This window comes from Marasmius oreades, chromosome 6 (assembly GCF_018924745.1).
Source record: "Marasmius oreades isolate 03SP1 chromosome 6, whole genome shotgun sequence".
Taxonomy (NCBI): domain Eukaryota; kingdom Fungi; phylum Basidiomycota; class Agaricomycetes; order Agaricales; family Marasmiaceae; genus Marasmius; species Marasmius oreades.
Window position 1 is genome coordinate 3,509,739 of NC_057328.1, and position 12,552 is coordinate 3,522,290.

General features: G+C 47.0%; 4 protein-coding genes across 5 annotated transcripts; all 4 read left to right on the plus strand.

Moving 5' to 3' along the window:
- Nucleotides 1–710: 710 nt before the first annotated feature.
- Nucleotides 711–2,813, plus strand: E1B28_010595 (uncharacterized protein; the record flags this gene model as incomplete). Its single annotated transcript, XM_043155571.1, has 10 exons — nt 711–878; nt 931–1,176; nt 1,227–1,264; nt 1,312–1,379; nt 1,427–1,503; nt 1,555–1,608; nt 1,659–2,043; nt 2,089–2,253; nt 2,307–2,675; nt 2,728–2,813. The coding sequence occupies 10 exons, from the start codon at nt 711–713 to the stop codon at nt 2,811–2,813; spliced, it is 1,656 nt and encodes a 551-aa protein (XP_043008042.1).
- A 1,375-nt stretch (nt 2,814–4,188) lies between these two features.
- E1B28_010596 (uncharacterized protein) lies at nt 4,189–6,249 on the plus strand. 2 transcript variants are annotated; one of them, XM_043155572.1, is made up of 5 exons: nt 4,189–4,355; nt 4,409–4,563; nt 4,611–5,168; nt 5,235–6,005; nt 6,064–6,249. In XM_043155572.1, the coding sequence occupies exons 2-4, from the start codon at nt 4,524–4,526 to the stop codon at nt 5,999–6,001; spliced, it is 1,365 nt and encodes a 454-aa protein (XP_043008043.1). In that variant the 5' UTR covers nt 4,189–4,355; nt 4,409–4,523; the 3' UTR covers nt 6,002–6,005; nt 6,064–6,249. The 2 variants fall into 2 exon arrangements, with proteins under 2 accessions (XP_043008043.1, XP_043008044.1); XM_043155573.1 differs by having other exon boundaries at nt 4,409–5,168.
- Nucleotides 6,250–6,526: 277 nt separating this feature from the next.
- E1B28_010597 (uncharacterized protein) lies at nt 6,527–8,859 on the plus strand (the record flags this gene model as incomplete). The annotated part of the gene is made up of 9 exons (XM_043155574.1): nt 6,527–7,009; nt 7,071–7,173; nt 7,232–7,326; nt 7,395–7,724; nt 7,803–7,899; nt 7,958–8,192; nt 8,257–8,363; nt 8,420–8,573; nt 8,625–8,859. 9 exons carry the CDS (start codon nt 6,527–6,529, stop codon nt 8,857–8,859), a joined length of 1,839 nt encoding a protein of 612 aa, XP_043008045.1.
- A 689-nt stretch (nt 8,860–9,548) lies between these two features.
- On the plus strand, nt 9,549–11,936 carry E1B28_010598 (uncharacterized protein; the record flags this gene model as incomplete). The annotated part of the gene is made up of 9 exons (XM_043155575.1): nt 9,549–10,034; nt 10,097–10,199; nt 10,257–10,351; nt 10,420–10,746; nt 10,832–10,928; nt 10,998–11,226; nt 11,305–11,411; nt 11,493–11,646; nt 11,702–11,936. 9 exons carry the CDS (start codon nt 9,549–9,551, stop codon nt 11,934–11,936), a joined length of 1,833 nt encoding a protein of 610 aa, XP_043008046.1.
- Nucleotides 11,937–12,552: the final 616 nt, after the last annotated feature.

Here is a 12,552-nt window from a genome sequence, read left to right on the forward strand (position 1 = left end):
TTTTGTCATGAGCGGCGACTTATAACGTCTGTTGCAGAGAACCTCGCACTCCCATCCTACATAAGCCCTCCAACGGCTCGGAGTGGTTTTGTACTGCAAGCAACGAGTATAAGTTAACTCCGATTCATCAGTGAATTGGCCCACGAAGGAAAAAGTCAGAAAGGAGCGGTAGAACCGAGATGGGAGGGAGGTGCTAGCTTTGACATACCCCAGTGGTTGCTGCTGTGAGTTTGGCATCCCCGTCTAGCAGTTACGCCGCTGAGGAACTTTATCATCCATTCGTTACGATAATACAGGCTAGTGTAGTAAAGATACGGACCCAGAGCCAGAAGGATCTCAACTTCGAAAGGGAAAGGCTGACCTGGGACTCTCAAGTAGTTTGTCAAGCGTGATCAAACAAGGGTTGCGGACGGAAGGATAGTACGAACGCAGTCCAGCGGGCCTTTGAAGATGATAAATCCGGTGGTAGGAAAAACTGAAAGAGGGTTTGACGGAGGCGAGCTTGGAGGAAGTAAAGCTGCTAGAAAATGAAATCTTCGGTATCACGTCTTGATAGCTGGTTATCCGCTCAAAGGCCCTGGAAGTGACGTTCAAGTTCCCATGGTTGACACTATGCATGCATGACTGAGCACAGCCTGCACAGAACTAATGAACATGCACAGGACACGTTACTCCCTCAATCTTTCCCTCTCCCAGCACCTTGGGCAACGATGTCTTCAGGTCGCTTCTTCGAGGGCGCATCCCATATGCAATTCTATGGGGGCCAGTCATTTACGAACGCAAATAACATCATTAACAATTACAACTATCCAACACGCGCCGAACTTGAACCTGGATCGTCGAGCTGTCGCAGGGACGACGGCCAATGGCTTACTTTGGTGCGTAGACTTCTAGTCGTCGATCATTCTCGTTGCATACATGCAGTGCCAGCGTGGAGGACAACGGCTCAGACGGATAGACATGTGTGATACGCTCATCCTGCGTGAAGTATCCTCGGAGACGCTTTGCGTCTCGGTCAAATTGAAGCCCACGAATCCATTTCGAAACAGAGTGAAAGACGTTGTGAAAATCCGGAAAAGGGTCCAAAGCGCGGAAATTGTTGAATATAGAGATCGACAGTTTACGGTCATTTCACTTGAACCCGAGGATGATGGAGATGTCGAGAAGGTACAGAGGGTAAGACTCCATGGTTGACAATGTCACTTAGGTTGACATATTGGGGCCAGGTATTAGAGCCACTTTATAAATCTGCTCTTTCTCAACGGTGAGCTTTGATCTCTATCTTTTGCCGCGTTCCTGATTCGATTCAAGTCGAGTTGGGTTTACACAACTCTTTGGAGTGGGTAGGTCAACGATACCAACGCTGATATACCACGACGGTGCGTTCTGCTACTTACATTAGTAAATGATGCTGATTTGTGTCTAGAGGTTGTCGATGGGTGGACTCTCATATACCAGTACGAGAAGGCGCCGGTGGTATTCCACTACCTGAAGTACAGACTCGTGCGGATGTTCACCTTGATAATCGTCTCTCTCAGCTCACCTCGTGTTTAGTGGGATTCCTTTTTTGACGTGCTAGATGACGGGACTTTGCCGAAGTCAATTCCAGTAAGCTGTCTTCGTAACGGTTCCTGCAATCTAAAGATAGCTTCATTCAGGCTTCGCCATCTGGGTGGACGTTCAATCTGAGGACTTGTTCACCCCAGTATGACGTCATAACCACAGCACTCTCCGGTTCTCAATATCAATGGCGGTCCTACTTTGATCGGCCACTACCATTTCCACGCGACTGCAACCCACCGCTCGATTCCAATGAGATCATCCACGCTATTCCAGACTTCTTACAGCTGGTCCTATCATCTACAGGATTTAACCATGGAGCCCCCGGTTTTGACCACCATGACGTCCTAACATTTGGCACTATTGTCGATATTACAGAACCCAGAATACTCGCATACTTCCCTTCCGTCTCATCTCCGGTATGGTCCTGTCGACCTTCCCTAATTGGTACTCCCGACATCGTTGCCAAGTACTCAACATCAGGTAATGCTCTTAGAGAGTAATTTCCCATCTCTAACCATTTCTTAGTCCCTTCACTTGTTGATCTCACTTTCATGGAGGAAAACAACATATGGCAAATGAAACTTCTATTTTCATTAAGCCTACCACCAGAAGACCGCCACCAACTGCGGACTGCATACCTCGTGCAGTCATTCCCTTTCTACCACAACCATAAGAACTCCGAGGACTTGGGTACATATAAAATGCATATCTAGTTTTTGTTACTGACATGTTTCACGTTTTAGTTTGCATTGATCAATTTCGTGTCTTTCTGACTGCGACCTTTATGTCTGATCTGTCAACTTGTGATTCACCAAAATATCTGCATGTCCCACCTCTATCTCCCATCTGGATCAACGACATGCCCTGCATTTGCAATCCATTAAACACCCAATTTTTTTACTGGTCTTTTGACCAAAGTGGAAAGACCCAAATTCCAGAGGAGGACTGGGAGAGGTATGGAATCCCGAGGTTGAGAGTAAACACATTTATTGGGTCATTCTGGGATGAACTGTCATATAACGTAACTCGGGAATATCTTTGCTCCAAGAACTATGACTTCCAGAGTGGTCAACAGTTCGCCAACGATCATGGTTATCTGATTTTAGTCGCAGGTAAGAGCTTTTTACGATTCATTTGGAACTTACTCAGAAGTTTTATCTTCAGGTGACCCTCACAACCAGGCTGATCAAGATCACCCAGAAGGAGCCCTTTGTGACTCGCTGAAAAAAATTATAGAGATCGATCAGTGAAATTCGGGTCAGAAAGAATGTTCAAGTGGAATGGCCGGGGTAAGGCCCACGGCCCGGCGGACAAGCCTTGATTTCAGATTGATATTCGAGTTCAATTCGAGTTCAATTGTAACATATTCTGTATGTACGCCACCATTAGATTTATCAGTGCTCGGTTCTGTTTATTCTATGACGAAACCAAAAAATATATGATTCGTATTGGTTTTAGCTCGTTCTCCGGACTGTCAAACTTGAAGATAAGTGCAAGAATTGAGAATTCAAATTCAATTCCTATACGTTCAAGGACTTGTTTATTTCTCATATTTAACAGGCCGGGTGAGGCTCTTTTCATATTTGCAGGCTCGGATGTTGCGAAGCACCACCGGAGAATTCGACTACATGAATTGATCCCATCCCCCCACGATCTGAAAGGACCCTGATACGACGAACAAACAGGGTACTCGTAGTAGCGAGTTGCAAGTTGCGCTATGATGTCCATACCTCCAACATCGATGACATTAGCGTTTTCGGCATTCCACGATTCGAAAGGACCCTGATATGACCGAAAGAATGAGTAGTCCCAGTGAGTATATAGCCAGGGACGGTTGAAAGGACAATGATATGTGTATTCGGGAAATCAAAAGCCTCGGGGGGAATCTTATGTCAAGGGCTAGGTGGTCTGTCTGTCGGGAATGGGAAGGTGTACTAAATCATTCAGTTTCTCCAAAGTGACTGAGGTGAGCCCACTAAAACCACAACACAGCCTTGAGCAACGCCACGGGACACTCGCCAGACTGTAGGAAAATTTGATCGTCGCGAACCTCAAAGTCTAATTAAAGGAACGTACTTGAGAGGCTCATCGTTGAGTGAAATTTACCCGAATGTCGGGGGAGGATTATGAACACACGAACTCCACCGTTTATATACAAACGCGGGATGAAGTTAATAATTCCCTTGTCGGACGACTTCTAGATCTGACAGCTTGTGAACGAGTTCTGATTGAGATTTCCCAAGGATTTATTTGAGTTCAGTGGCGATGTTGAATATAACCGTTGACCAGTAGTCAGCTGGTGTTTTAACGATGTATTTTGGGATGCGGAGGAACTTGCTAGTGAAATACCCGCCAACGCGTGAATGAAGATAGAAGCAGTCTTCCGAGCCAGAACGATAACTCGGGAGTCGGATAACCTTCCGCTGCCCTCTGCTAACGTCATAATCATAACTCGAGAGCTGAAACATGGACATGACTCGCTTTAGAAAGGGCATCTTTTTTTCGTACAATCCAGCAATAGGAGATGCTGTCATTGTTGCGGGTCGGCACGCTGAGTCTATGTGTGGGAAAGCGCCCATTCGTGGGAACCTTTTGTCGGAGTCCCTCGGAATTTCAAATTCCTTCCTTTGCAGTGCTCTTCATGATTGATGCAAGTTCAAAAAGCACTGAGATAGTTCATACTCATCAAGTACTACGCGACCACGTCGAAAGCAAGTTAACACGGGGCAAAGTATACTGGGTTACGGATGACTGGCGAGCGCCTTGGAGGTATCATTAAGCAACCTGTGCAGGTATGGTCCATTTGCATCACTTCTCCCGCGATCAAGTTAACTAAACCCCGAAGACCTTGTACCATCTACTTATAGTACCAATGTCAATACCAAAACTCTGGCGTTGATTGTCGCTAAGTCCTGGTCAATTCTGATTCGTTGAGGGGAAGCCATGCCCGTTCGCCATCAATGACACTTCTGAAATCAAGGGAAAAAGAACCTCCGAACGGTAATATGATTAAATCGTTTTTGCATCCAATTTATAAATTTTCACAGTATATGAACACCTCACGCGCGCTGTCACTGTAATCCCGCCTTCCGACCCCCCTCCCCCCCTCCAGCTGCCGACCATGAGGGCTTTCAACGCAAAAGACCCTCTGACCCAAATCGGCATAGCCTCCGTCGTATTCACCGTCCCCGCGATCCTCACCACCGTCTACCGTCTCTACATTCGTCGTAACCGTTACTGGGCAGACGACCTCTTCGCTCTCTTCTCCATGCTCGCTCAATTCATCATGTTCTCAGGCGCCTTCATCCATATAACCCACAGCTCCCCTCGACTTTCCATGGTAGCAGCGTACTACATGATGGCATCCGCGTTCTACTCCGTAGTCTGGTTTGCAAGACTCAGTATCGTGTTTTCCATCATTCGAATCCATCCTGATCAGGGAATGAGACGGAAGTTGTATTGGGTTGCAGCATTGTTTGTGGTAATTACGGCGGTGTTAATAAGTCAGTTGTATTGGGTTTGTGAGCCTGCTGGGGGTCAGTGGAAGAATACGGAGGCTCCGCAGTGTAGTTTGACGAGGCAGGTTGTGATTTTTCAAATCGTCAGTGCGTAATTCCGGTTCGCTTTGCGGGGTTTCTCTTGAACTAAATTCTCAATCCTCACATAAACAGCCGACGTTCTCTCTGATGCCATCCTCGTATTTGTTCCCATCCGTCTCATCCAAACAATATCCGATAAAAAGCTGCGACATCGTTTAGCCGTCATCTTCTCAACGTGCTTGATCACAACAGCAGTCTCGCTCGTACACGCTGCGTTTATCTTGGTCCATGCGGGTCCTCAAGAGGTTATAGCGGCTATCACAGAGGACTGTGTTAGTTTGATCGTGTGTAACGTTCCTGTCGTTGCTACGCGGTTGATTCAAAAGTGGAATATGCATAAAGAGTCGGAAGAAAGGACAACTACAGGTGTGGGTGGTAGTACGACGGCTATATCGATCAAGTTTGCGACCTGGGTAAGCGAAACTTTCCGCAGTGGGGGAACCAAAGTTCGGAATGTTAGAGAATCGACGGTGTCGGCGACGACTGGTACGGCGAATGAAGCGAATCCTGGGTGGTTCCGATGGGAAAGGGATTTAGGAGAGGATAGTTCTTCGGATGGAGGAGTTGTTTCGAGACAGACCCACCACCAACATTCTGAGCTCGGACAAGGAGAACGAGAGCGATCTACCCGAAACCAGGCGTTTCCAACTGTTACGCTAGATCTTTGCAGTTCGAAGGCTGATGATCCTGAGCTGTTGAAGAGTCGAGATTACGACGATGATGTGGAAAAACAAGATTCGGAGGAGGGTCAGACCGGCTATCCGCCGAGGAAGCAGACGGTGACGTGGGTAGACGATGTTATGGATCGATGTGAACCGAATTCTCCGTCACGTACGTAAATGGGTAGGTGGTTGTTTCACGAACCCATTTACTCGCCGGCTGATAATTTCCCCTTTCGTAGATTCATAGCGAGCACTGGAATCGCTTCGACGGTCTTTCTAGATCTCTTTCTATTTGTTTCTGTTCTGTATCACTAGTAGTATCATTCGCTATGCTTTTGCACTGTACCATAGACTAGATTAATTGAAAGAAATGCCTAAACACTGTAAGGCCCCGTTCTGCGCGTCGGATAAGTATAAGGTCTGTTGTATTTCAGTGTTTGAGGGTTGTAATCTGAACTTCACCAGATCGGCTACATCGTTGGTTTCGGAGTCATCGGACCTCCGTTCTACTCGTGACTGTTCGCCTGGTCATCTCTTTCCCAGACATGTGTACAGTATTGAGGAGAGTACGCGGTCAAGGCTTCTGCATCGACAACGTGGGAGGGAAAGAAACTACTATCTGATGGTCATTTGACCTCTACCTGGGGCTCGGCGTTACCACCTAAAAGCACTACACTATCGGTACAACTCCCATCACAGTCGATGGCGAACACAGTCCTCCCCCCTCACTACCCTCACCCTCCATCCACAGCTCCACTCGAAATCGCTCAAAATTGGCTCAGAGCCTTTTCCAAAGCCCTCACCAATAATCCGAAATCGATAACCACAGACTTATTCCTCGAAACTTCATATTGGCGAGACGTTGTCTCTCTCACATCTGATTTTCGCACTTTCAGCGGTTTTTCGAATCATATAAAGCCATTCTTACACTCACGAGCGGATCTTTTCGTTCCAACTTCACTCAAACTCCTCGTTGGCCATGATTCAAAGAAACCGATGATCACAGAAGTCTTTCCAGACTTGGTGTTTCTCCAATTTGCGTTTTCGTTTGATGTTTCGTACGGTGGGAAAGGCACTGCAATTGGGAGGTTGGTTTATACGGGGGTGGAAGAGGAAGGCGTGGCAGGGTGGAAGGTTTATACGATGTTTACGTGTCTCGATCAGTTGGATCCGTTTGTTGAGAAGGTGAAGAGTTTTTTTCTTCTATGACTGTTATCACTTGCTTAATAGTATATATCTTTTTTAGGTTGGATCTAACCGTCCAATAACACCTGTGTTCGAACCTTGGGATGAATTTCGTCGAAAGCAGGTAGAGTTTGAGGATAGAGATCCTGATGTGTTGATCATCGGTGCGTTCCTTCGGTTTTCTCTCATCTTCATTCCTTAACTGACGTCTTGTACAATCAGGTGCCGGTCAAACAGGACTAGAAATAGCAGCTCGAATGAAACAACTGGATATAGACGCGTTGGTGATTGAGAAGAACCCTCGAGTCGGGGACAACGTGAGTCCCATCACCTCATCGTTTCTTTGGGACCGCAACGCTGAAAAATAAATAAATAAATTGTATAGTGGAGGAACCGCTACGACACCCTCGCCCTTCACGATACGATCTGGTACGACAATCCACCGTACCTCTCTTTCCCCTCTACGTGGCCCGTCTACTGCACCGCTGGGAAACTTGCCAACTTTCTGGAATCCTACGCAGAAACTCTAGAATTGGCTGTGTGGACTTCCACTACGGTCGTTGGGAACGCTAGGTGGAATCAAGAGGATAAAACGTGGACTGTAGAATTGGAAAGAGGAGATGGGAAGGGAAGGAGAGTGGTTAAAGTCAAACATATTGTTTTTGGGACTGGGTTTGGAGGGGGCGTTCCTAATATCCCGAAGGTACCAGGCGTGGTGAGTTCCGAAGTTGCGAGTCTACTTCTGAGTATTCCTTGGCTAACGAACGATCCCTACCACTCCTCTTTCTTTCAGGAAAAGTTCAAAGGGAAGATATACCATTCCTCAGAGTTCAAGTCTGCTAGGAACCATAAAGGTGAAAAGGCGTTGGTCGTTGGAGCCTGTAATTCGGGTCAGTTAGTCCTCTCGAGTATATCCTCACTTTTGCGCTGACCGCTCCACTCGTTCAGGCCATGATATCGCCCAAGACTTCGCCAGGCAAGGTGTAGAGGTGACAATGTACCAACGCAGTTCGACATACGTTATCACTGCCAGAGCAGTTGCGATGCTGTTGGCGTCGTTCAACGAATCCACGATGAATCAGTTAGACTGGGTTGATCGTGCGAACGCGTCGTTACCATATCATGTCGTCCGGGAGATTCAGCAGAGGGTTGTACCTGTGTTTCGTGGGAGTGGGGTAGATGGGTGGGTTTTGTTTCTCCTACTTTCTTTTTCCCGCGTTTTTTGATGCGTTCTTCTTGGTGGGTAGGGAGGTCATTAAGAATTTGGAAAAAGTGGGGTTCAAGACGAACACTGGACCAGACGGAGCTGGGGTGTTTCCATTGTTGTTTGAGAAAGCCGGAGGGTATTATATCGGTAGGTTTTCACGTCCCTCCTCTCCATAGTCGTTAACGTTCACTCCCTCGATTAAGACACCGGAGGCAGCGAAGATATTATTACCGGGAAGATCAAGTTAATTTCAGGTGCAGGTGGAGGGATAAAAGAGTTTTCCGATACTGGTTCAGGGGTGGTGTTCCAAGATGGAAGTTCGATTGAGGGCATTGATGTCGTTGTCTTTGCTACTGGGTGAGCCTTATGCTTGTCATTCCACAAATCCGATACTGACCCCCCCGGCAGCTTTGCAGACGCAGCAGACTCCATCTCACCCATTATAGGCCCTGAACATGCCTCTAAACTGCACAGAATCTGGGGGTTGAACGAAGAGGGGGAACTACACTCTGTATGGAGAGACTCCGGTGTGGAAGGTGTTTGGGTCGGAATTGGGAATCTTGCAATGTGTAGGTATTGGAGTTCTGTGCTTGCGCTGGAGATTAAAGGGAGGCTTGTTGGGATGTTGCCGGAGAAGTATTGAATATCTAACCATCGAAGTTTACAACAAAGTGTATTATACGTAACCTGCTACTGGATATCCCGCATCACCTTGCACAAGTCTAGTCTCGCCGATGAAAAAGATGTCACCCTCAATCGAAGGCTCCTTCGCATTCAACGCCAAAGTTCTCCCAACCTTCTTCCACTTGACCTGATTTGAGCAGCGGAATGAATGGATGTGAAAATAGCATGGAGGATCATTGAGTGTTTTTCTACTTCCATCTCATCTCTACCGGGTGAGTTTGAGCCAGAGTTCGATGAACGACGAGGACAAACCGGCGTTGACTCGTGAGAGAGATGCCGGCTGGTAGTGAAAAAGGTGTGGATTTGAATAGGAAGCAATGGAGGGTCGAGAAGGAATCCGAGTATTTACCATAATGCAATCCTTTCCCAAATTCCTCGTCCCGACGGTGACAACCTCGCGAACCCAACCTCCCATACTCGAGGTTGAGTCAACCCCAAAATCCACCTTTATGATCCCGAGTTGATCCCAAGAGTTCCTTGGGTATCGAGCCCCGGAGGGAAGTAATTATCGGATCATGTGGTCTGTCTGAGGCTTGGTGTTACCACTACCATCAGTAGGCGACAGGAAGGGAGCCAAACATCGTGGAAGAGTGAAACGAAGACAGCACGGTAATCAAATTCTACGCACTCCCACCACCACCACAGTCGATGGCGAACACAATCCTCCCCCCTCACCACCCCCACCCTCCATCCACAGCCTCTCCACTCGAAATCGCTCAAACTTGGCTCAGAGCCTTTTCCAAAGCCCTCACCAAAAATCCGAAATCGATAACCACAGACTTATTCCTCGAAACTTCATATTGGCGAGACATCGTCTCTCTCACATCTGATTTTCGCACTTTCAGCGGTTTTGCAAATCAGATAAAACCATTCTTACACTCACGAGCGGATCTCTTCGTTTCTACTTCACTCAAACTCATCGTTAACCATGATTTAAAGAAACCAATGATTGCGGAACTCTTTCCAGACTTGGTGTTTCTCCAATTTGCGTTTTCTTTTGATGTTTCGTACTGTGGGAAAGGCACTGCAATTGGGAGGTTGGTTTATACGGGAGTGGAAGAGGAAGGCGTGGCAGGGTGGAAGGTTTATACGATGTTTACGTGTCTCGATCAGTTGGATCCGTTTGTTGAGAAGGTGATGAGTTTTCTTCTTCTATGCTGTGTTATCACTTGCTTATTAGTATATATCTTTTTTAGGTTGGATCTAACCGTCCAATAACACCTGTGTTCGAACCTTGGAATGAATTTCGTCGTAAGCAAGTAGAGTTTGAGGATAGAGAACCTGATGTGTTGATCGTCGGTGCGTTCCTTCGGTTTTCTTTCATCTTCATTTCATCCTGACATCTTGTGGAATCAGGTGCCGGTCAAACCGGACTAGAAGTAGCAGCGCGAATGAAACAACTGGATATAGACGCGTTGGTGATTGAGAAGAATCGTCGAATTGGGGACAACGTGAGTCCCGTCACCTAACCGTTTTCTTGGACCTTATCGTTGAAATAAAGATAAAATTTCCGTGTTAGTGGAGGAACCGGTACGACACTCTTACCCTTCACGATACGATCTGGTACAACAACCCACCCTACTTCTCTTTCCCCTCTTCATGGCCTGTCTATTGTTCCGCCGGGAAACTTGCCAACTTTCTGGAATCCTACGCGGATACTCTAGACTTGGCGGTATGGACGGAAACTAGGGTCGTTGGGAACGCTAGGTGGAATCAAGAGGATAAAACGTGGACTGTTGAATTGGAACGAGGTGGGAAGGGAAGGAGAGTGGTTAAAGTCAAACATATTGTTTTCGCAACCGGGCTTGGAGGGGGTGTCCCAAATGTTCCGAAGATACCCGGTGTGGTGAGTTCCGGCCTTTCTCCTACTTGTGAGTGTTGGGTCGTTCTTCGGCTAACGAAGGATCCTCTACCACTCCCTTCTCTCGCAGGACAAGTTCAAAGGGAAGATATACCATTCTTCAGAGTTCAAGTCTGCTAGGAACCATAAAGGTGAAAAGGCGTTGGTCGTTGGAGCTTGTAATTCCGGTCCGTCAGTACTCAGTGCTCTTGAATATATCTTCAATTGTGCACTGAACACTCCGCTCGACTTTTTAGGCCACGACATTGCCCAAGACTTCGCCAGGCAAGGTATAGACGTGACAATGTACCAACGCAGTTCGACATACGTCATCACCGCCAAAGCGGTTGCGATGTTGTTGGCATCGTTCAACGAATCGATGATGAATCAGTTGGAATGGGCTGATCGTATGAGGGTCTCGTTACCGTATCATGTTGTCACGGCGATTCAGCAGAGGGTTGTACCTGTGTTTCGTGGAGTCGATCGGTAGGTTTTGCTCATTCCAGTTTTTTTTTTCGCCTCGCATCTTTAAATGTATTTGACGCTCATGTTCTTGATAAATAGGGATGTCATTACGAATTTAGAAAGAGTGGGGTTCAAGACGAACACTGGACCAGACGGGGCTGGGTTATTCCCGTTGTTTTCTGAGAAAGCTGGGGGGTATTATATCGGTAAGATTCTTTACGTCGCTCTTTCCCTCGACGCCTCCCTTCTGTGTTGAACCGAAATTAACGTTGGCTCTCTCAACCTAGACACCGGAGGCAGTGAAGATATTATCACCGGGAAGGTCAAGTTAATTTCAGGTGCAGGTGGAGGGATAAAAGAGTTTTCTGATACCGGGTCGGGCGTCGTATTCCAAGATGGAAGTTCGATTGAGGGCATTGATGTCGTTGTCTTTGCTACTGGGTGAGCCTCTTGTCAATCCACAAATCCGATGTTGACTCCGCCTCCCGTCCGGCAGGTTTGCAGACGCAGCAGACTCCATCTCACCCATCATCGGCCCCGAATATACTTCCAAACTGCACAGAATCTGGGGGTTGAACGAAGAAGGAGAACTCAATTCTGTATGGGGAGACTCCGGTGTGGAAGGTATTTGCGTTGGAACTGGGAGTCTTGCGATGTGTAGGTATTGGAGTTCTGTGCTTGCGCTGAGAATTAAGGGGATGCTTGTTGGGATGTTGCCGGAGAAGTATTGAATTCTAAGTGATCAAATTTCATAACAAAGTGCATCACAAAGTAGTTATAACCCACTTACTGGATGTCGAACAATACCTCTCTAGTGTCGCAAAGACGTCGCCTCATTTCTCAACTGGAAGGTGGCAGCCTAGTGAACCGGTCTGCTGGGACCTTTCTTTACCTAAATAATGGTGCCGAGCATCGTAGGTGCACGTTTGTAGATAATAATTACTGTCGGAGCCGCGGATGCCGGACAGCTTGTTAGTAGATTCCGTTTACCACAATGAATATGAAATGTATTGTACTGTATTTTAGCTCAATCTCTCACCATACCACTTGGGTAACTCTCACTAAGATATAATAATTTTAGGGACTGTTGAGCCTGAGCTATGAATATTTTTCACGCGCGACCTCCAAACCTCGGTTAGATTGGGTAGCCGGACACGCGCGTACGTAGGTGGCAGGCACTTGTGGTGGCTATGCAGCAGAGACATATACCGCCCGTAATACCTGCATATCTCACTCAGTTTTGGACCAAATTGAACAAGTAGGGGCTCGTTACATAGGGAATTTTAATTACTACAGACTGGTAAGGTCAAATATTTTTTGAGTCTTCAGATATGCTTCCAAAGGTTC

Coding starts and splice junctions, on each gene's coding strand:
- E1B28_010596 (XM_043155572.1), top strand. CDS start 4,524: ATGACACTTCTGAAATCAAGGGAAAAAGAACCTCCGAACG. Junction 4,564..4,610: donor GGAAAAAGAACCTCCGAACG/GTAATATGATTA, acceptor AAATTTTCACAG/TATATGAACACCTCACGCGC. Junction 5,169..5,234: donor TGTGATTTTTCAAATCGTCA/GTGCGTAATTCC, acceptor TCACATAAACAG/CCGACGTTCTCTCTGATGCC.